The 24,940-nt window shown below is 38.4% G+C and overlaps 1 protein-coding gene across 1 annotated transcript in view; it reads left to right on the forward strand.

The window, feature by feature from the left end:
* Window positions 1–24,940, forward strand: part of SLC44A1 (solute carrier family 44 member 1) — a 71,598-nt gene that overhangs the window by 20,157 nt on the left and 26,501 nt on the right. Inside the window, exons 4-5 of the mRNA XM_059491992.1 lie at window positions 6,245–6,381; window positions 20,390–20,483. Coding sequence (XP_059347975.1) covers window positions 6,245–6,381; window positions 20,390–20,483 — 231 coding nt within the window. The remainder of the gene's footprint in view (window positions 1–6,244; window positions 6,382–20,389; window positions 20,484–24,940) is intronic.

Here is a 24,940-nt window from a genome sequence, read left to right on the forward strand (position 1 = left end):
TAAAATTGTGATTCTAGTGTTCTGAGAAAAAATCCAAATTTAAAAGAATAATTTTAAGTTTACCCCTAGAAGGAAATGGTATCTGAGTTCATGTGAAGGTAGAGAATTTCAGACACCTTATTGAAATGTAATAATTAATATTGTGATGGTCTTCTACATGTGACATAGATCAGACCATCATGTGGGGAAACATCTACCACTAAGTAAATTCCTCTTGTAAATGCAAGCTCAAAAGACAGTAGATTAAAAGAGAGACTGTTTTAAACACAGCTAATTGACAGAGCCTGTTGTTTGTCAAGACATCTTAATGAGGTTCAAAAGAATTATGCTTTTCTAACAAGGATGTTGTGGCTTGAGGCATGAACTAAACAAATTAATAGATACACACATATAAGTTATAGTGCTCTCTATCTGGTTAAGAGAAAACCCTCTAAGGCAGATTACTCTTTAACTGTTCACATGAAGTGCCTGGTATAGTCCAAGGTATCCAGTTTTGGAAGTGATTGGTTCTTATATAAGTGAGTGATCCTTCCTTCTCTCACACCTCATGGTTTATTCTGAAAAATTGCCAAGCAAATTAGAAAAGCTATCTGCTTTGCATCTGTCTCTAGCAGATGGAGTTCCTACAGTGTCTGAGGTGGAGTTCATGGGAGTATTTAATGTTATTTTTATAGGAGCACTTTGCAGACAGACGGTAAAAATAAACTCTTCTTCCTGCCTATACATTTCAGTTTGTGTAGAGAAAGAAAAGGCTTTAAGCTCCACAAATGGGGCTCTGGAAACGTGAAGTTACTCTCATTTCATTTTGCTTGCAGGGTAATTCCATTTCCATTTCCTAGTCCAAGGGCTGAAAAGCTAAATCATCTGTAAAAGTAACATTTTCTCCCTTATATGTGACAGCAACCCATAGGCACTGTCATGGAAGTGAAATTGATGTGGTCTGTGTGGATATGGAAATCTGGGTGGTAAGGGTAAAGAGCACAGTTCTCACAGGGATGTGATTTGGTCTGTGTACATCAGATATGCTGAAACCAGTGAGATGAAGTATTGGGAAGGAGGATTTTATAGCCTGGTCTTGTGAACAAAGAGTGGATCAGGCATCCTTTTATTTTTATAAAGTAACCACAACACACTTTAGTAGTCTGTCTTGTACAGTCAGACATAAGACAATATTCCAAAACTGGCAGTGAATTCTAATTAAACCAATTTGCTTCAAGTAAGCTCCTTGTTTTACAAGTTCTGGTAGCTATAAAGGGTTAAAAAAAATGACCTTTTATTTGCAAATAAATGATAATCACAGCAGCCAAATGCAAGTCTCTGAAATGCTAGTTCAGTCTCGTTTTTGATCACCAGTGTGTTGTTATTTAGACAGAATTCAGTTTGTGCTGTCTACTCAAGTACTAGGAGATGTGCATATGATGCTATGAAGAATAGCTAGGGTGGCATTCTGCCTGAGCACATGCATTTGATCCCAGGAAATGCCTGAACTTTAGGTAATTCTCCAAGGTAATGGGAAAACACAGGTTTTCAGGATGGTTTGCAGCATGTACACAGAGAATTTGATTGACTGAAACTGTGTATGCCCTACTGCTGAGAAATTTTTGACACTCGACTCTTATCTCCATTAGATGACACAGATCAATTATGATATCTGGTAGCTCAGTCTATGTGCCTTGAAAAAAAGAGAGCCCAAACAAAGAAATACCTGGGGAATTATTAATATGAGCACTCTTAGAGCCTGGAGTGGTCTTGCTTTTCATTGGTTTGCTGTTGTGTTACTAAGTGTAGTCATCTTCATAACCTCTTACACTGTTTTTCTGGGGGATTTTGCTTGGTTCTGTACTCCATGTTGCAGTATGTTCATTACAGCTCCTATAACATGCTCCAGGCTGTACACTCTAGTTGTTAATTTTTAGGTAATATTTAAGATGCTAGCTTTGTCTAAGTGTTACTAATGCTCAGTTTACTAGCTCTCAGTTTTACCTTATTGCTCTACAGCTACCTGAAGGGATGGAGGAATCAATCTCCCCTCCTAGGTAACAAGTGACAGGATGAGAGGAAATGGTCTCACACTGTGCAAGGAGAGGTTTAGATTGGACATTATGACAAATTTTTTTTGCTAGAAAGGTTATCAAGCCTGAGTACATGGTTAAGTCACCATTCCTGAGGTATTTAGAAGATGTGTAGATTTAGCGCTTAGGGGCGTCATTTAGTGGTGGACTTGGCAGTGCATTTACTGTTAGAGTAGAGGATGTGAAGGGTCTTCTTCAAAATTATTCTATCATTCTAATTCTACCTTGTTTTACTTTAAAGCCACTCCCCCTTGTCCTTTCACTATTTGCTTGTGTGAAAAGTCAATTGGTCTTTTACAGAAGCCCCCTATAAGTACTGGAAAGCTGCCAAAAGTTGTCTCCACAGTCATATCTTTTCCCAGATGAACAGCCCCAACTCTCTTAGCACACCTTCATATGCTCCAGCCCTCTCATCATTTTCATGCGTCTCCTCTGTACTGTTCATGTCTTTCCTGTACTTTCTTCTGGGCAATCCAGAGCTGGGGGCCCCCCTGCGGGCACAGTAAAACTTGCCTTGCCAGTCATGCTTCTTTTTATGAAGCCCTGGATACAGCTGGCTTTCTGGGTTGCAGGTGTACATTGCCAGGTCATGTCCAATTTTTCATGCACTGCTACTTCCAAGTCCTTCTCTACACGGCTGGTACTTCATAAAGATGCATAAATGTACCTTTGTTGTAAGTCTACTATATTGATTTTCAAATAGCAAACTTATTTTCATTGCAGTATTGAAGCATCTCTAACAATATGATTACTTTGTTTACGTCTGCCTTTGTATTGCTGATGTGTTATTTCCTTATTAGAAAACTAGTCTATTGCTGATTGTAAATAACTGAAATTGCAGCACAAAGCATGTAATGACATTCTTCTAGAGGGAAACAAAACCTGTCCTGTGGTTTCACAGTATGAAATTTTCTGCAGTAAAATCACTTATCTTCTACATATAAGCTTTATAAACAAAAAAAAAAAAAATTAACTTTTCTTCTGTAATGCCGGTTCCTCAAATTTTGGTTCTTGTTTTAGCTGTGCTGAAGTAAAACTAATCTTACTTATCTTACTTGTGTTTTCCAAGACCACAGATTTGATAGCCTGGAGTTTTCTGTGCGGCTCTTTTCTGTGCACCATACAATGTAGTGTTTGAATTTCATGTGCCCACATGTAGTGTTTGAATTTAAGGCTGTGCCCACATTTCTGTCAAAACTGCATAGGATGCTGTAATTGCATTGTATTTCTAAACTTCCAAGTTTGAGTTAGAATTGTAGCATTTATTTTACAAAATATTCTGGCGATTAAAATGATAGCTTGACTCTTGAATTGAAATAATGGTAGAAGTGGGATGAGTTCTATCTTGCTAATAGTGACATTCCTGATTTGGTTTCCGTGGGAAAATTCAGAGGACCCTCTTGTCTAGGAATTGGACTCCAGTTCTACAGCTCCCAGAGCCCAGGGTCTCTGCTGAGATCGGAGGCTGAGGGATGTGGATGGAAAGTAACATATGGGACATTGACATAGCTGGTTACACAAACTGGCAGTGACAAGGTGCTGCCTTCAACAGTGGTGCTCATAAGCAAGAGCCAGTCATGTCCCCTCCTCCTCCTAGTGATGAAAGAAGGAAGGCTGACAGTGGCAGAATGTCACTAGTGCAGAAGGTCACTAGGCACCCGCATGGCACTTTCCAGGTTCACAGCCTCAGATACGTTGCAGATTCTCCAAGTACTAGCAGAGCGCCTTATCCATATTATGGGTTCCCCCTTCTCAGCAGCTGATCCAGTTTGGTGCTAAGTACCTAACATTCATGCACTCATTCCACAAGCACCCCAGACCCACAGTTTCCCCCAAATAACACCACAGACCCTCTGCCCACCCAACACTTCTCACCTAGAGCTCCCTACTCGGAGCTAGACTCAGTGATCCTTCAGGGTCCCTTCCAACTCAGGATTTTCTATGTTTCTATAATTTGAATAAATCGTTCTGGAGAAGGTACAGCCCCATCAATAGCCAGCACCACAAGGGCAGTGACCACCTATCCTGAGTCTGTGACCTCTGTAGCTGCTTTTTTTGTAGGCACACATTGTTCTCACCCCAGCAGCTCATTGCCAAGACCCCTCCCTGCGACTGGCACTGAGACCCCACTCACTTCGGTAGCTAAAACCACATTGCTGTGGCACCCAAACACATGGTTTGATTCCTGCTGCTGGTGCCAAATCCCTCACACCCATGTCAGTCCCCCCAGTAGCTGTCGCTTAATCTCTGCAGCACTTGCAGCATCCATGCACATTGTATAGAGACTGGAATTATGCAGAGAGAGAGTTAAAAGCTTTAGTAATAGGGCAAGATAGACTGCAGTGATCAGGTGCTGAGGTTAGATAACATACTGACCAACATCAACTTGCATGTAACTGTTCCCTTTTACACCCCTGTGTCTGCTGCCTTGTCCTGTGCATGTTCCCTTTGCTGCTAGCAGGGTCCCACTGATCCTTCCTACATTTTGTACTTAAGAGTTTGCATCCCTATCAATCGCAAAGTCCCTGTCTGCAGTTTCTTGATAGCCCATCAATTGCTGTCATTGTCAGGGTTTCTTTCTGATTATTGTTATTACTAACATTAAGTGGATAAGTTTTCTGTCTGATTGTCTCCTTTTCCTTTTCTCAATTTGGCAAAGTCCTTAGCCAGATAAGACTATCTGAAAAATCACCAAATCATCATCAAATTTTCATAATCCACAGGTCCTTACCACTTAGGGAGACTGACCAGATTTGTTCCCATCCTAGCCTCCCTTGCAATATCAATCAAGTTTAACTGTGTAGGTTCTGCTTTGTAGCTCCTTTGACCAAATACCCTCAAAGAAGTAGACACTCTCCTGCTGCATACCCTTATTGTGTGGGATAACAACTGGAGGAACTTCAATTAAAACAGCTATTTCATGTCCTGGTATCAACTCAAGAGTATTTTCCTTGAAGTTAAGGGAAAACTGTGGCTTATTGCTTGCATGCAGTTACTTTTACTGTGTTTGCATGATAGAATTTTCATTTTTACACTTGTTTCTCAGACTTCTTGACTTTTGTCAAGATATTAACAAAAAATTACTTTCATGTTTTAAGAATGCAAGTAATCTATTACTATGTTACAGTTGATTTAGACAACATGAGTTTTGATGGACTTCTAAGGAAGATTGTACTACGTAGTAATCATTCTTGTACACTGACACTGGGTAATAGAACAGTAGACAGCAATTAGCATATAGACTGAAGGTGTTCAGGGAGGACCTAAATGCTTTCTAGGAGCGAAGGGATTTTTACTGGCTGCAGAATGAATTCCCATCATGAGGACTACAAAAATAGAAATGGCATTTTATGTGGCAGATTTCAGGTGTTTTCATATGATGTTAGGTAATATGAAGAGAATATTTCGATGCATAGTCCATCACCAGAATTGTAGGGATTTAAGAATTGTTCAACTTTCAAAGAGAAAAGCATCTCTACTATATCATCACTGGAAATTCTGTAGGGTTAATGTTTGTCATAAAACATATACATAGCCAGCCATTCATTGTGAAAAGTTAGCAAGTAAAATATCTTTAAAATACTGCACTTAAGCATTACATAATTCTACTTAAAATATGTGAAGACAGTTTATTTCTAAGTAAATACCAAAGTAATTAATTTAGTCATGACATGGAAAAATCAATCTATACTAAAAAGCTGTTCTTAATTGCTGGTATTATGTGCATTCATTAATATAGCCATGGACCTTTTCTTTTTGCAGAATAAGAGTGACTTTATTTAGTTTGTTGGGTCTTTTTGGAAAAAATTTTGAATTCTCTAAGTCAAGTTTAAGGTTGGAGTAAAAGGTTATGAATGTTTGGACTCATATCTGTGAAGAGGCATGGTAGGACTACTACTGTTTTTGTGAGTAGCACCATTTGAATGGACTTGAATCAGGTAGAGTTAAACATCCTTTTTGTGTGATCCAGAGGTACATAAATACCAATACATTTGTTGTGCATATGTTGAGTACATAAATTCTTTTGATCCACACAGTTACAATAATATCAAATTTCCTATATTTCTGGGTGGACTGAATCACTCAGTCTTGACTGAATCCCATAGTTTGAAATTTTGTTCAGTGTAATTGTTAATTAAAATAGAAGTAATTTATCTTTTTTCCTTCCATAGGTATGTATTCTTCTTGGATCCATGCAACATTGATCTAGTACATCAGAAGATTAAGTCTATTGCCTTGTGTGTATCAGCTTGCCCAAGGAAAGAATTGAAAACTCTGGCTGATATACAGAAGTTTGCAGAAACTAATGGTATGAAAAAAATAGGTTTGTCTTTGTTCATGTTTTGCAGGATCTGAAAAAAGACTCATGCATTAGCTGAGCTTAAAATGAAATATGTATTAAGAAATATGAATGGAAATAATGTGCTCTTTTCATTAAGCTAAAACATTACTGTATCTTTTAGTGTGATAGTGTCTTGGGCAATTTGGAAAGCTTGTTTTTAAAATAGGAGTGCAAAATGTAACAAACATTTGAGGTAATGTCTGACTATATATGTTTTCAGCTTCTAAGGAAATATTCTGACATTGCTGCTTAACAGTAGTGCTGTTTAAATGTTCTCATGTACAGGGGGTTAGTGAGAGCTGTGCTGCTGTTTAATGGCACTTGTGGCACAGAGTATGGCAGTGTGTGTGAAAATATTCCTGCTTTTATTCAATGCTACTGTGCTGTTCTTTTTTGGGTTTTTTTGTTTCATTTTCTTATGCTTTTCTTTAAAAAGGAAGTATAAAGGAAACAAATTGCATTAACAAAGGAAATATTATACCTTATCTTCCTTAAGAGCTGTACTTTTTTTCCATTGTAGTAATACTGACATTACTAGCTCAGTTCCCATTTAGCAGTCAGTGGAATAAAACGCATGAGAAATAATCAACCTTTGGAAATACAAAATAAAGATATAAAATTAATTTGAGGAAATTTTAGCAGTTTTTAGCTACTCAAGTGGGAGCATTTTCCTAGTGTGTGGGATCAGTCCTAAAGTTATCTTTTAAAATGATGCAGTAATGGTTCTGTGCAAGGTACTTGACTAAAAATGAGACAGTCTGGATGACCTAGTTCAAAGCAGTGGAACTGATTATTTTTCATAAAAGAAATGGAAATGTTTATTTCTGTAATAGCACAGGTTATGTGTGTTGTCTTTATGTTGCAAGAGTTCTATTATCAGTACATTGCAAAGGTTCCATATTGCTAGAGTTTCATACCTCCTTGGTGTTTCTTGTAGGTATCTCCTCTAGGCACTGACCCTTCCTTGCCCTCACAGCAGCAACTGACTCCAGCTCCCCTCAACCAACCAATCCACTCTTTTATAACACTGCTGATTGGCTACAGGTGTGGCCTGTTAAAATCAGGCCTGCTCCTATTCCTTAATAATTGGCTCAGCTGCAGCTCTTTAGGAGATAAGATTACATTCTATACCATCTTCATTTACCCATACTGTATCCCCCTACGTATGTGAGTACTCTTGTTTGAAAGCAGAGTGAGTTGAAATGGCCCTGGAGCTACTGTTAGTGCCCTTGGTCTCCCACTGCGCTGTACCTGCAGGCCTGGCTTCTGACAGCTGAATCAGGAACCTGAACTACTGTAAGGCATCACAGCTTTTGCAGAGCTGCACAAACAGCTTCCTCCTGTGATCAGTGCACCGTTGTCAATTACAAGTGAAAATAGTAATATATCTACACTTGCATTCTTTACTCCTTCTCCGAGCATGCTGTGTTTTTTTAACTAATACAGGCCAGTTCTTTGTTATTATGTAGTGAAGGTCATTTGTGGTGGAGTTTAAGTACCTCTTGAAGGAATGGAATTCAGACATGTCTTTCTTTATGACCAACATGGTTTCTATAAGTTAAATCTCTTATTAATTGTGCCTGACATATGTTCAGTATAACTATCTTTTAAAGTGCAACAAAGACCACTCTTCCCAAATCATGATATGCTGCATCTTGTCCTCATGAGTCTTTGTTCTAATTCTATTTTCCTTAAGGCTTTAGATTTTAAAACCTAAAGATAATTTTAAAAAAATTAATATGACAGGCAATTTTTTCAGTTTCCAGGAGCTTGGTCAAAAGTATGAAAACTGGTGCTGGAGCAGAACAAAATCACTAATGAGTTCAATTCCCAATTTTCATTATATATATGACTTGTCAAAGACAGGTATTTTACCAAAATGAGCTTTCCTTTTATAGAGGAAGTCTGTGCATGACTAAAATTGCACCATTCAGAGAAATATTGTTATCCTCATGTTATATTTCTGCTTAAATTTTCACCAATCTATGGAAATTACAAAAAATGATGTTTTGCAGCAAATGAACAGCTTAATTGTTGATTATTTTAACAGTTGCATTTATATAGTAATAAAGTTCAAGTGTGATTCAGCCTTTTAGCAGAGCAAGAACAGTGAATTAATACCAAAACTGTTCAGTAAGCAGAATAATTTTTCTGAGATCTATTTTGTAGCTATGATAGTGGATTTCAATTAATTAATGCTAGGATTGGGTTTGGCAGTCCATTTTAAGTGACCATTAACTCCACTGTAAAAATAGTAATAGTAATAATGAAATCTGAGGACCTTGAACATGACTGCAAAGAGCTTAATTTCAATTTCTGTGTTTGTGATGATGTATAGTTAGAAAATACAGTTCCGCTGTCAAGTTCTGAAGGAGGAGGACAAATCTGTTTGGTTTTGTGATAATTGGTGCTGAATTTTCTCAGGCTCACAACTTCTGACATTCCAAAAAAAAAACCAAACTGCCTCGTAATGTTTTAAATGTATAGGTAAAGAATGCAGTCAGCTCTTAATTTTGCTCTGTTGAGCCTTTCTGAAAGCTTTAACCCTTTCTCCATCCTGAAAATAGCAATTATCTGGTGACAGATTGTGTAGGTTGTGGCATGTGCTTTTGTAGAGTTGGCCGTTTTCACCTGGCTCGAATGCCATCCCTGAAATCACCTTACTTGTCCATGCATCTTGAAATTCATAAAGGAATTACGGCTTAAGAACCCTTCCTCAGCCCAAAGAAATCACCTATTGTGCCTCAGTTGCCCACCAAGCAGTGGTGTGGTAAGTTCAAATAAATGTGTTTTTTAATCTAAACATCTTTATGAAGAGCTGTAACATGTAAAGTGTCACAGACATCTTTTCATAAAAATCCTTTCTTTAGGATTTTTCCCCTTTCTGAGAAGCTGTGGCCTCAGCAACAAATGTAAACAATGGTTACCTGCTGCTGTGGAATGCAACAGGTGGATCCGTGATTGGTCTCCCGTGGATGTTTGGATTTACTGACCACTCACGGCAGTGCTGTTCTTGCTTTCTGCTGAGACACAGACCTTTGTTATTCATTCCTTTTCTATTCTTAGCTTAACCAGTTGCTGAGAACTTTTCTCTCTATTCCTATTAGCATAGTAATAATGTAGTATACAGCATAAAATAATAAATCAAGCCTTCTGAACATGAAGTCAACATTCTCGCCTCTCTCTTCACCCTGAAAAACACTTGTAAGCCCTGTAACAGTAAAGCATATTAAAACATCTTTGTATTGGCTAGTGATTTTATCAATAGCACATATGAATTTGCAGCTAGCTTAGCATTTATAGTATTTTTACTAAAGCGAGGCATGCACTTGATTGCCTCAACACAAAAGGACAGAACTACCAATCCCAAAGATTCAGAACACGTATGGCAGAGCTCATACGTTTGTTGTGCAGTTCTGCAAGTGAGATTATAAATAAGCATTTAGGGCAGGGAAAATGCTTGCTTGAGGCAAGAAGACCATTTCATGATAAAGCCTTTTAGCTTTCTGAATCAGTAATGATGCCCTTGTTCTTCTGCTGTAATTTGGGAAAAGGAGCTGATTTTTGTGAATAACACAGCACCATTTCAGGGCAATAACTTCACTCCCACCCCTACCTCACTTGGCCTCTCACAGTCAGGTCGTGCATTTGCAGTACCTTCCCATCAAGAAAGAGAAGAAGCCCATCCCTTGCAAAGCCAAGCTGATTTTGAGAACACAAGAAAGCACATACCTTTAATGTCTTCATAATAATTCACACCCAGAAAACTGGAACCAGCTGGGACCTTTTACAAGAGGAGGAAAAAGGGAAAAAGAAAGCTGGGCACTTGTCCACTCAGATCTTGACTTGTACAGAGATGCAAGCTGTAAAATACAGAAGTATTCTGGAGCAACTCCTGAAAGTGGCACAGGAAGATGCAGTGTTACCTGAGAAATTTTGCAATGCTGTTCTCAAACAGCCATGCTAGTACTTGATTTTGTAGAGCTAATGGTTGGACACAACTGAGAATGTTATGTGTTGTGAACTGACTGCTGTTGCTCTCCCCAGGATTTTCTCACCCAATAGAACAGCTCAGGCACAGAGTACTTGTGGTTCAATGTTCTTGTTGGTTTTTGCCCTTAAAAAATTATGTATTTTGAGTAGTGTGACTGAAAGCTGTCTTTCCCAGAAACCAAATTGATGCTTCAAAACTTGATGTCCATGAAATACTGCATTGATGTTTTCAAGGACTTGCTAAAGCATTTTGAAATATCCTTGAAGATATAATTAATGTATGACTGTGCCGAATGAGTAATGAAGTGTCATTATTAAAGAGAAACACTAGACAAGTGGCTATAATTTCCATTGTGTTTAATTCAGTGATAACTATAGTGCCTACTCAGTGTTGGAACTACTATTCCTATTTGTTGTTTAAATAACAAATGCATATTTAAGAACCTAAAATGAAATTTTTATTTTGCAGCATTGTGGCAGGCATTTCTGTTGTCAGAATTCTGTAGCTAGACCAAGCTAGTGGCCTGTGTCTGCACAGAGCCAGAGGAATGCTTCATTAAATTTGCTATAGAGACTGACCTGAAATAGATCAATAAAGGAAATCAGTCTGCTAAATCTGAGCAGGTGATATCTCTGAGCTATGAGAAGGAACCACAGGCGAAACAAAAAGGATTTTTCTTTTGTTTGAAGATAATGACATATTCATGTGTTCCTGTTGGCACTTGGTTTAGAAATAGCTGTTACGTGGGTCACTGTGAGCTTTTGACATTTTTTGTCTGCTCTTTTTCTCCTTGCCTTAGTTTTCAGTGAGAGTATGCTGCTTAAAACTTAATCCTTTTCTTGTAATTTTCCTGAAGTACGATGTACTGTGTTAGTTACAGATACCTTATGCTTAAAGCAATTCTGCACCCACAGGTCTTTGGAAACCTGGGTATGTTAATTTTGAGTGTCATTTTTTTATTGACTAGAGTAAAAGTACATTTTGAGAAGTTTTGAGATTCAGAGTCATCTACTGGTACTCGGTCTTGTTACCTGAACTGTCCATCAGGTTTGTGTTGTACTGCAAATGTATTCTCTAGTTAGAATTAAATTGTTTCCTCAAGAGAAAGTGACAGCATGTGGAGTCCTCCAATAATGCTGTGTTTTGTTATTGATCACATTAATAAACCATTTGGAAAAGGGAAGAAACAATGAGGTTATAAATCTTGTTGTGACTATGGAATGTGGTCATGTCTGTTGTACCACTGAAATTTAGAATTGTATGGAAAAACCCGCTGCTGTCAATTGCATGGAATAAAATGTCAAATCAAAAGGAATGTCCCCAGAATGAAGGGGTGGGAACCTATTGTTATGCGAGTGGTGTTTTAATTTAAAGTGGTTATTGATACTTCGGGAAAAGATTGTGAAACTACTGAGGATCACAAGAGGATTAAGTTGGAGGCGCAGCATTGTCTGAAAGTGTAATGTTTATGAATTGTGAAGAGGGACTGCATTTTTTGTAAACTCCTGCTATGTTGGCATCATAAAGGCTGTGTTTTATATATAATTTCTTTTTATAATTTTTTAATATTTTTTATAATTTTTTAAATTTGTACACAAACATAAATATGTATATATAAACATATATATGTATATATATATATATACACACACATACATACTGACAAGGGAAACAAGGATTATCATTATAAAAGGACCAGTGATTTCTTCTGTCTGTAGAAGAGAAAACTATCAGGAAGAGTAAAGTCATTAAAAGCAGGAATATCTTTGAGAAGGTTGAAAAACTATTGTTCCTTCATCTCATAACCTGAGTAATGTGAAACTAGAGATCAAAATGAAATCACTAAGCATCAAAGAGACAGATTTTTTGCACACAAGTTAGGGTTAATTGCCATGAGGATATTTCAAAAACAAAAAAAGATGAACTCTTAGAATAATTCTCTTAGAATAGGAAATACAAACTCTCTGTGGGTGTTTAGTTAGCACTAAAGAGTATCCTTAAGTTTTAAGTTGTGCAGAGCTAAAGATATGGTAGGAGAAACATCTGCTACTTGACTAGATGTATTCTTGATTTGATTCCAGAATAGCTGGTTTTATTTAGCACTGGAAGAAATACGAATGGAGGAATAGGTAAATTAGTATTTTTCAACTCTGTACTGTTAAGAATAGGAGAAAGTGAAGAGTATTGTCTTATTTTTTTAATTACAACTCAAAATACATATATATATAGATACATGAATTCTGAAGCAAGATTTTCTTTTTTCCATACTCTTATTTGTAACAGCATGTTTTAAGATCTATCACAGTAGCTCTCTTTGTGGTCTTCAATTCTAGAGACTTTTGAAGACCTAACTAATGAGGTTTTGTGATGGATCTCTCTTGGAATATTCTTGCAGGCATTGGAGAATGCTTACTTTCACTTCAGTCCCATATTTATTTATAAAAGCATCTGTAATTTCTCCTGCCCTTTGATGCTCATCGTTTTAAAGAAGTGGTGATACGTCTCTCTGCAACAACTAGAGCTAAAGATACATATAAACCTTACTTTTCTTCCTTGAAAACACCTACTGTGCTTCTGGAAGGCAGCAGTGGGTAGGAGAGAATGAAGCTTTTCTTTTCTGAGAACAGTTCTGTCATATTAATCTGACGAGTCCTGACTGCAAAGTGGTCTGTCCTTGCCTTTTTACTTATCTCAAGGCATCACTATTTTGCTAGGGCCCAGAAATCAGATTTAGTTGTCAAGGTTCAGTTCTGTCCTTATTGGTCTTCTATCTCTATTCCTGCTCAATTTGCAAAAGGCATAGCAGCAATGTTTAGGTATGTTTGTGCAATCCTCTGGTGCTTCCACTTCATCTGATACTTTAGACCCCATTAAAATCTCTGGCTAAGAAGTGGAGTTTGTGTTTTCTTAGTCATTATGTGTCTGCTCTTGGAATATTTTTGTTCTAAAATAGGTAAATAGGAAATTTATACAATCGTAAACTTCTGTGCTTAGTGCTTGTGTTCTGAGTAGAATTACTTCCTATAGTTGTAGATTGGCTAAAATTACTATTGTCAGGCCTAGCAGTCAAAGAATAGAGTCTGGTCAACATGATGTGGTTTGTTTCATGGTGATCTGAACCCTTTTCCATTTGACAGGAGTCCATGAAGAGAGTATCATATAATTACTTGCCATAAGCATGCTTTTTCTGGGGTCGTGCAGCATTGTTTTCTTACTGACAGAACTCAGCAAAGAATAGTAAATACCACCTTCTGTGGAAGTAGTATTTGGCATCCTACCAGTTCTGTGTTTTTTGGCTCTGGAATTTGCAGCAGCTATATACATGAGACGGTATTTTAAGCTGCCACTTTTCTATGCTGCGTTTCTAGTCCATAATATGCTACGGTAATATCCAATTATTTGTAGCATACCAAGTTGTCTCATTGCATGAAGCTTTGAATGGTTAGTATGTTTCAGATTAACAATTTAGAGTTGATAGAGTTTGACATATGGATTTCAGGCAAGTTCTGGGGTGAGAAATATAGAAAAGTGTTAAGAATTTTGTCCTTGTGAGAGTCTGGGAGCTTTGTCCTTCTGAACTGCACCTCTATCAGTATCAATATCATACTCTAGCCTTTATTGCATAGGTTGGTTGGTCAAGCATAATCATCTGTGAGTCATGTATTCACAATGTTAACTAAGTTTTAATTGGTGAACTTAGTCATAAAACGCCCAGAACTCAAGAGCAGAGCTGGGCTGAAAGTCCAGAGGTGAGTTGTGATTTTAACAGTCTCATTGCTGCTAACATTTCTGCACATTTCTGTGTCTATGAGTTTTATTCCTGTGTCAGAGAACTTAATGAACTAATAGGATGTTACTTGTAAAGGAGGCAATGAAATAAAATACTAAGTTTTTGAACTATAAGCTCTGCTTCATCATATGGCTTTTTAGAAGTCAGTTATCAATCACTATAGAATGTGCTGAGTTGGGGAGATCCACAAGGGACCATGAAGTCCACCTTCTGGCCCTGGACAGGATACCCCAAGAATCATGCCTATGTACATGACATTATTGTCTGAACACTACTTGAACTCTGTCAGCCTGGTGCTGTGACCACTTCCCTGGGGAGCCTGTTCCAGTTCCCAACCACCCTCTGGGTGAACCTGACCTAAACCTCCCCTGACACAATTTCAGGCCATTCCCTCAGGTCTTTTCACTGGTCACTGCAGAGAAGAGATCAGTCCCTGCTCCTCCTTTTCCCTTCACAAGGATGTTACAAACTGTGATAAAGTCTCCTCTCAGTCTCCTCCAGGCTGAACCAATCAAGTGACCTCAGCCACTTCTCACACAGCTTCTCCTCATGTCTCTTCATCATCTCAGTTGCCCTCCTTTGGCCACTCTTCCAGCACTTAGTATCTTTTTTATACTGTGGCATCCAAAACTGCCCCCAGCCTTTAAGATGAGGCTGCCCCAGTGCAGAGCAGAGCAGGACAATCCCCTCTCTTGCCCAGCTGTGATGCTGTGCCTGATGCACCCCAGGACAGAGCTGACCCTCCTGGCTGCCAGGGCACTGCTCACTTATGTCCAACTTGCCCTTGACAGTGACCTCCAGGTCCCTGTCTGCAGCACTGTTCTCCAGGGTCTTATTCCTCAGTCTGTCCATACATCCAGGTTTTTCCTCTCCTAGGTGTAGAGTCCAGTATTTGTCTTTCTTAAACTTCATACAGTTGGTAATTTCCCAGCCCTGTCATTTTTTGACTCCTCTCTACAAGGCCTCTGCTTTTAAGGGAGTGACTGTCTCCTCCCAGTTTTGTATCACCAGCAAACTTACTTTGGGCCTTTAAGTCTTGTGTCCAAGTTGTTTATTAAGATGTTCAAGAGCAGAGGATGAGATGAAGATAAGACCTAAGGATGAAGCCCTGTGGAACCCCACTAGTGACAGGTCACACCAGTCTGATGTCACCCCGTTCACTGCAGCCCTTTGTGCCTGACCCCTGAGCCAGCTGCTCACCCACCACATGATGTGTTTATCCAGCTGTGGGCTGGACATTTTCTGCAGAAAGGTCCTCTGAGAGACTGAGAGACAGTATCAAAAACTTTACTGTAATCTATAAAGATCACATCATCTGGCTTCCCATGATCAACCAGCCTGTCCTAGAAGGCAGTCATGTTGGACATGCAGGACTTTGCTCTCATGAAGCTGTGCTGGCTCTGACAATGGTTGTGGTGTCATTCAGGTGTTTTTCAGAACTCCCAGAATAATCTTCTCCATCATTTTACCAGGCAGTGAAGTGAGACTGATAGGCCTGTAGTTTCCAGGGTCATCCTTCTTGCCCTTTTTGAACATTGAGACAGTCTTAGCCAGCTTCCAGTCAGCTGGGAGCTCCCCAGATACCCAAGACTGTTCAAAAATTATTGAGAGAGGCCTTGCAATGACATCAAACAGCTCTTTGAGTATTCTTGGATGAATGCCATCATAAAGCCAGATAGATACATGAGGATCCAGCTGGAGCAGCAGATCCCACACAAATTTGGGGTCAACTGGACGTTTATCATTCTCCCTGCCATGGTCCTCCAGCTCTGGGCACTGGGGCCTTCTGGGCTCATCACCAGTGTGAAAGACACAGGCAAAGAAATCATTAAACATGTCACGTGTCATGCCATGTAAGTGCACAATACATGCACGATATCAGACTCAGAATGGAAGTTCATATAAATTACTCTATCAAAACAGTGGTTTGTAGTCTCTCGAACTGTGCTTTGTCACATGTATGTGAGAGGGATATGTAGAGCTGCTTGGAGTTCTTTGTAATTTAAAAGAACATACTCCTAAACTCCTAAGGTGACTGAGCTGCTCCTGGTACTGAAGCTATCCCTGTTGTCTCTGCATAGTTTTGTATTTTTCTGCTTAAGTCCTTGACTCTGAATATGAGTCCATGTTTCTAGATATTGAAGTCCTTGTTTTAGTTGCTGTTAATAAGTGTTGATAGATGGGCAGACACTGCTGAACTCCCAGAATGGAATCCAAAACCCCTTTTGAAGTAAAAGTCCTGGCTTTCTACAGCATCTTTATATATAAGATTGGGGTAAATATAGCTGTTTTCTTTGAGTGCTAGAGATAATGGCTGTTTAGCTCCTTACTAATCCAAACCTCAGCAAAACAGAAAGGAGGCTTCGAAAAGAAGTTTCTATTCTACAGCTAGGTTGGAAGTTTGTCTTTTGAGGTACTTTGCTCCAGTTACGGCTCCAGTATATTCTAGTGGCTGGAGCAATTCTATTCATTGAAAAGAAACCATGGAACAGAAATGTTTGTATGTCTCCATGATATCACTTTGTGTGTGAAACCACCAAATAACAGGATTGTGGGGCCAAAGTGTGCACACAGGTCGGGCACACTACTCTGTGCTCACCAGTAGCCCAAATACTGATGCTCTGCATAGTTTAGAAGTATTTTTCTTAATGTTACAACATGTTGGGATCTGAAATCTAATCCTTGTAGGACAGTTTGATGTCATTTGCCTAAGGGTTTCTCCAGAAGAAATATGTGCATTGCTGTAGGAAGCAAAGGGTGTATTATATCAGTGATCTTTTAGTTTGTTCTCTGTATACTGCTCATACTGGTTTTGAAATACTTGAATGATACTCATTTAGGAATGAAAGTAGTATCTTTGATAAACTAACTATCTCAGCAAGATGACGCAAATGTTTCCTTCAACTTTTTCTGGCCTTACCAACTTGAACAGCAACAAAAAGATGGGCTATGTTGGTCTCTGCTAACCCAGAGTAACTAATATAGAGTGGAAGGTTTGACAAGGCTGTTCATTCTTCTCTCTCACCCTAGAAAATGTAAATTTCTATTCAGTGATGCACACAGGCTCTTTTGTGAAGAAATCAGTTTTAAGTGTAAAGTGACATAATTCAAGCACACATTTGAGTTCTAAAGCTCTCTTACACAGTATTAGAGAAGGTTTTCAGAGTATAAATAAATAAATATTTACTGGAATAGTTAGAGTTTCTAATAATTTGGGACAAAAGGACAAATAATCTCATGGGCGTTATTTCAGCTGTGGGACTGGTAGTTTCTTTAAAGGCACGGTAGTTAAGATCTTTTGTTTGACAAGCTACATGAAAATATTTTTCTGCTTGACTGTGACTAAAGAAGTGTGCTGTGAGTTAGGCATCTAAAGGGAAAAGATCCAGAGTAGCCCAAAAGCAGTTCCCAGGCAAGACATGGTAGTGGCAGCCTGAGTTGTCAGGCATGGCAGGAGGGAATATACTGTTGGCTTCCAGAGAGACCTACCAAGGTGTTTCCGTTTTACTCTACAGCCAGGAGTGTATTGGCTTACCCTACAGGTCCTACTTGAATGGCTTGTGACCTGTATGCACATCAGGGTGTCTGGCATTTGATTTTGCTTTGTTTACGCTTGTGATCCAAACAGGTCTTCAGATGCACATTTGTACAAAGAGTTGCCTTTCCTCCCTGTAGTAAATCCTGCCCTTTTTCTCTCATGCCTGAACTGCTAGAAGTCAAAGGGAGCATGGGCATCCACAGACCAGCCCTGTCCCTTAAGCTTGTTTAGATCTGGGAACCTTTTCATAGGATACTTAAAACTGTAGTTCACATTGGTCATTTGGCAGAATGGCCAAGCTGGCTCCAAACACTGTGTCATGAATCTATATACACTTGTCCGCATAACACATATCCTTCTTCTTCCTATAGAGCTCTTTATTCTCGCCTTAGAATCATAACCAGAGAGTCATAAGGCTGGAAAACACCCTTAAGGTCATCAAGTCCACCACTCAACTATTTACCTAAGCTCCATTTCTCCACATCTTTTAAGTACCTCCATGGATGGGGGCTCAACTGCTTCCCTGGGCAGCCTGTTCCAATGCTTGACAAACCTTTTGGTGAAAAAATTACTCTTAATACCCAGTCTAAACTTTCCCTGGCACAACTTGATGCCATTTCCTCTTGCCCTGTGTTTTATTACTTGGGAAAAGAGGCCAATCCCCACCTGGCTACAGCCTCCTTTCAGAGAGTTATAGAGAGTTATAAGGTCACCCCTGAGCCTCTTTTTTCTCCAGGCTAAACACCCCCAGCTTCCTCAGTCACTCCTCATAGAACTTGTGCTCCAGACCCTTCACCTACTCCATTGCCCTTCTCTGGATACACTCCAGCACCTCAGTGTCTTTCTTGCAGGGAGGCATCCAGACCTGGACACAGGATAGGACGGGTGCCCTCACCAGTTCCAAGTACAGAGGGGACAGTCACTGCCCTGGCCCTGCTGGCCACACTATGGCTGATACAGGCCAGGATGCCATTGGATTTCTTGGCTGCCTGGGCACAGCTGGCTCAGCTGGCTGTCAACCACATTTATAACTTATATTTTGACCTATATTCAGAGCAAAATAAAAGTAAATTTTCTTTCTGTTTTTAAGAAAAACCTGTAGATTTAGATGCATTTTAGATACTTCATTTACAACTAAGATCTAAGGAATGTTTTTTGTGATATCTGTTTATGTTTATATCATGCCGTGTTTTCCACATAAGCAAGCAGAGGCATAAGGATTCATAATGAAAGTATAATTGAAAATGCATTTCAGATGTTTCACCTCCTGTCTTCTCTTTGTAGGAGATCTATCTCTCTCCAATAGTGCATTTGGTGGTTTGGACTGGCTTCCAAAAAACTACTTTGTAGAAGTCGTACTTAAATAGTGACTGCCTTAGACAGAGAGCAGCTGAAGCTGCTAAATAGGCTCTCTGCTGTTTCAGTATGTGAGTAGAACAGGTCTCTTCATAGAGGTACAAATGTAGCAATGATAGATAAAACTTCTGCAAATAATATTCTATAACTTCTACATATAATAGTTTTGTTCAGTGTAATGCAGGCCAAGATAAAGCTGTTTGTCAAAATTCTTGGTGTATTTTGGGTAATAGTGTATGTGTATTATCCAGATCCAGCTTTCAGGACTCTATTATACAAACTATTCCTGAAGAGGAGACTTTAATAATGGAAGGAATTGAATATTTATATTGATGATTAAGATTCAGATAAGTCTTTATTAAGATAAGTCCTTAGTGTATTGCATAGGGGAAAAGGACACTAAAAGCTATGTATTAAAAGCCCTTGCACTTGGAAGTAAGCAATCTATTAGGAAAGCAGCTTGGAAGGAAATTAATCTTTTGATAGGCAGCTTATATCATTTGAGGCTTCCTTACCTCTGAATTGCTGATATACCAGGGCTCCAATCTGATTTGGAAGTTTCTGATTTCCTAGAAGCATTGGGTCAGATGTTCAGTGTCTTCATTATAGATAAATTGAAAGAAATCTCTCCTAGGTAAGGCACTTCCATTAAGCAAGTGTCAGGTACAAAGGAAAACTTAATTTATGTTTGAATTTCGTTCTAGGCAACTTGATCTTTACTGTGCCATACCAATTTGTTTATGGAGAGAGTTCAGCTTTTAAGAAGTTTTGGATATGTAATGCAGAGCTGTTATTTCTCAGCCAACTTCCTAACTTTGTCAGTTTGGTTTATTTTTGTTTCTGTCCCTGAAATCTATAGACAAGTTGTATTTTGAATACACATGCACAAAAAACCCCTGCAAACACAGGAATATTTTCTTTCTATCATAAATGTTATGTTATGCAATATTCATGCATTAAAAATTATCAAGAAAAGCATGGTGGAATAGTAGGGGGAGGAGGGCTTCACAGTATTTTGTGTCCTCTTTTACACCACATTGTGAGTTAGTGTTCTCCATTCAAATACTCAGACTTTGGAAAACCCAAAGCTAGATGGAGAGCGTCATTGTATTTTACTGACAGCTGTGTTGGGCTTGATTTACCACATTACAGGAGGAACTGTAGCAAAACTTTGTGGTAATGACATGAGGAGGTGCAGAATTAGCACCCTGTATCAGTTTTAATGCTGTTTGCAAAGAATATTAGTGGTTTTTAAAATTTGTTTTCTGTACCAATATTTTCTTTTACTTTTCAACAGGATCCACTCTGTGTAGCTATGAACTACAGCCATCAGAATATACAACAGACCCAAGGGCTGCCAAGTTATGTCCTAAATATCCTGTTCCAGAGAGGTAATATGATCAAGTTTTCTGATTTGGGGTGGAGGGAGCAGCGATTTGTTTTGATCATGAACTTTAGAAAATACCAACACATGTTCACTCTTACCAGATAGGTGTTTTAGTGTATTATTGTATATATTTCTAAAATTCAGTTTTTAAAAGGTAGTGAAAATAATAGTCAAAGAAAAACCCAAATTATCTGTGTATGTGTTACTGAAACTATTTAATTGTTATCTCCAAATTCTCTTGTCTCATATGACAAACACTGTTCTAAGTATCAGCTGTTTTACTGCCTTTCACCCTATCTATAGCCAGCTGCCTATCAGCAATGCAGATCTGAGACAATCATGGAACATTTTTAATCTTTGGGAGAAAAAAATATGTAGGGATGCACAGTTCTCTGCAGCATTCACTTCTTATACCTTACGTCAGCCAGTCAGATAGATGCAAATTGCTTCATTTTTTACTCTTTCAGTCTGCAAATAACTAATAAAGGGATAGTTCAATACCAAAAAGAGGGCTGTATTTTATTAACAGATCATTTTGAGGTTTATTTTTTTAAGTGTTACATTAGACTGCTGTTTGTGAAATAGGATTGGAAAGTTCATGGCTTCATGAACTCTTGTAGCTGTGCTGCCTGGACCTGCAGAGATGAGCATTGCTGAGAAAAGAAGTGATGTGTTAGTGTTGTTCGCAGCCTTCTGTCAGTAGTTGCACTAACTCAAGAAGAACCATGTTGTGTTTTCTCAAAATTTATCTTCTCAAATATACTCAGTAGTGAGTGATAACTGCAGAGTCTTTTCTTATGCATAGTTTTCTGTTACGTTTTTTGTAAATATTTGTTCTAACAAACTTGTTCTACAAACTCTGATTTTAAGTCTTTCTTGTATATGTGGTAGCCTCTCCACTGAACCTTTTTTTTAATATTATAGTGACAATTAGTGGGAGCTGGCATATTAGCTTTTTAAAAAAATTTTCCAATATAGATTTATATTCCAGCTAGCCAGCTGTTACTGCCATAATACAAAAACAAATGAAAACTTCAGTGCCAGCTTGCATACTGAAAAGACTTGTTAGTTCTAATTTTTGCCAGAATTATATTGACTTCTTATAGTGTGTTCTAACATGATTCAGTCTCAATAAATACAGCTTAGTAAGAAAACAGAAGGATAGAATAATGTATCAGAGCTCTAATGATGTTATGTAAATTCCTCATATAAACGACCTTATGTTATTTTAAATAAACTATTGTGTAGGTGGAGTATTTTCCCTTTTTGATGTAGTATCACTAAAATATATGATTCATTTGAGCATTTTTGAGATTGAAAAGTCTGAACTTAATGCCCTAAGGCAAAAAAGGCCAACATTGTATCTGTAAACAACTGGTTTTCAGGTTTTTATAGTTAAATTATTTGAGTAAGTGTAATTTGAAGGAGAATTGTAATCCTGTTGAGACAACCAAATGAAAACCCAACATCTTGTAGACTGAGGCATTCAGGAAGAACTTACCTAACAGTCACATTTGATCTGTGTCATGGTTTAATGCCATCCAGCAACCCAGACACCCACAGCCAATTGCTTGTTTCCCCATGAGCAGGAGTGGCGAGAGAACTGGAAGGGTAAAAGGTAAAAAGCTTGTTGGTTGATATAAAGATGGTTTAATAAGGGAAGGAAAGCTGCACACATAAGCAAAGCAAAACAAGGAATTAATTAATCACTTCCCAGGGGCAGGCAGGTGTTCAGCCATTCCAGGAGAGCAGGGCCCCATCACATGCAACAGTTATTTGGGAAGACAAACACCATCACTTCAAACATGCCCTCCTTCCTCTTCTTTCCCCCTGTTTATATCCTGCACATGATGCCATGTTTGGATGTTTGGAATATTGCTTTGGTCAGTTTGGGTCACCTTTCCTGGCTGTGTTTCCTCCCAGCCTCCCATACACTCAAAATGTCCTTGCTAGCATGTCAGTAAAAAAGAACAAAAGGCCTTGGCTCTGTGCAAGCCCTACTCAGCAATAACAAAAACATCTCTCTATTATTAACCCTGTGTTCAACACAAATCCAAAACAAGCTCCATACCAGCCACTTCTACCCCAGCTGAAATCAGTGCAATCTGTCAAGGCTTATGAACCCTCTGATCCTCATTAGTTCCATGGGATGCAGGTAGCATATGGTGTGAAGATTGTCCCTTGATGTTTTCTGTTTGATGACCAGGCTTCTTCACAGCCTTCAGCTGAGGCTGTCAATGGACTCTTACCATCCATCTTCAAGGTATTATGTCCAACTTTGACAGAGTAGTACAGTCTAGCAGTGCAGTCAGCAGTATGTATTTCTTCCACACCCCACCTAGATCAGCCTCTGTAGACATGACTGCATGTTTAGAGGGCCCTGGAGGAAAACCTGTCCAGTTCCCTGCAGCATTTATCTATAAATCAGCTGTGCCAAACAGTGCCAAGGGACTGCCCTGTAGAGGTTATAAAGAGCAGCTAGCAGTGTTATTCTAATTGGAATCCTCCTCACTCACACAGGTTGCTGTACTACCCGTGTACATACACAGGGGTAGTAGCAAGAGAAAAAAATTCTTTGCAATCTAGTACTTGAGTAATCAGATGGATCTCTTAACTTCATTTGAATGATGCTTTAAAAGTACAGCTGCTGAGACCATCATCTACTGGCTTCAACTTTATTCGTTCTTGTTTATGATTAAGCATCATGTTGCTATTCTTAGAAATTTTTCCCTGTCAGTAGGTAATATACCAAGATATAATCAAGAGCTCATATAAAATAGTGCAGGTCATAGAGAATAGATCTATTATTGTGTTTTTTATTGGGACACTTTACCTCACCTACTCATTCAGTCAGAACCACTGGAGCAGAAGCAGATCTCAAAAGTGGATTCTCAGGAGTCCCATTTACTCAAGAAAGCTTGTAGGAACTACTAACCTATTTTTTTTTATTAATTAAAACAAACTTAACAATTAATTACTGCACATGAAAATAGTTAACTTAAAATAGGTAGCGAAATTGCTTTAGGTTAAGAGATATTAGATGACTAATATAAACTCTGGTGCAAAAAGCATGTTTTCTTTCATTGGGATATATTTTGGAAGAATACTTTAATCCCATTTGTTCCCTTTTCAAAGCGAATATTTTTGTACTGGGATGCAGGAATAACATTATTTTGCCTACTCCCACCTCAAAATTTGGGCTTTCTTGCTGGTAGCAACAACTTACAAATTCTCTAAGTTTTCTGAAAAGTTGTAGCAGTTAACAATTAAATAAACCTCTCAAATGTCAGTCTTTTTCAGTAATATGCCATATAATAAGCAGCCATATTCCAAAATAGGTTATGTTTTAAGAAGCTAAGAGGATACATGGGCTGCCTTTTAAGTAGGGCAGACATCATTATGGGTTTGTTTTTTAATAACTGTGACTAATGCATAATTACTTTGCTGTACTTAAATGCTGTGTTCATTCCTACGCAAATGCAGACCATCAATATGAGCATCTTCAAATGTGTTTACCTACTCAACACAGTAATCCTATCAAATTTGCGATCATCAGTGAGTTTAAACAAAAACCTAGGATTAACTAATTAATTACCTAGAAATGGCAGGTGATCATAATTTCTCCCAATTTCCTTCCAGAATAGTTACACTTTAATTGTTTTCAGCATGTCATCCTTTTTCCCCAGAAAAACAATGGATGGGAAATATGTGCCTAAGGCAGCTGGTTTATTCACTACGTGTTTAAAATTGTGGCTAGAATTTTAGAAAGACATGTCTTTAAAAGTAGTTCTTGAGGAGAGAAAATGGTTGATTTATAGGTCATTGCTGAAATGGGGAAACTGCAGAAGATTATATTCATTGCTGGTATAGTCCACCAAAATTTTTCAAGTAAGGAAGACTGGGCAGGAAAACAAGAGAAAAGACTTTTTTTAAATTGGATCCAATTACAGGAAGGAACATGTAATTCATGTCTGAAATGTAATTGGGAATTGATTAAATGATGTAATAGGCCACTTTGAAATCTGACATAGTTTATGACCATGGCAGATGGCTACTAAATGGGAGGCATTTAGAAAACAAAATCACCCAGTTTTAAAGGAAAGTTGTTGCTCTTTTGTGTCTTTCTCTTGATAGCAGGTTTTTCATAGCATTCTGCTAAGTTTAGTGCATAGTCTCAATAGTTTTTTGTGAGGGCCTTTCCAAAACACTTCAAAACAATAAAGGCATCCTGGCATGTTTTGCATAGTTCTAAGAAAGTTAATGAATATAAACACTGTGATTGTAATATTCAGTACAAGAACTAGCTTAGTATGGGGAAAGACTAGGAATAAATGCATTCGTTTTGAATGCTGATGTCCTTTAGTGCAATATATATACTCTCAAGAAGAGTATTGTTATTCTGCAATTTCTTTTGCTGCAAATATGGACCAGTATTCCATTTTAAAATGAGTGAAAGGCATT

The sequence above is a fragment of the Ammospiza nelsoni genome, chromosome Z, assembly GCF_027579445.1.
Source record: "Ammospiza nelsoni isolate bAmmNel1 chromosome Z, bAmmNel1.pri, whole genome shotgun sequence".
Taxonomy (NCBI): Eukaryota; Metazoa; Chordata; class Aves; order Passeriformes; family Passerellidae; genus Ammospiza; species Ammospiza nelsoni.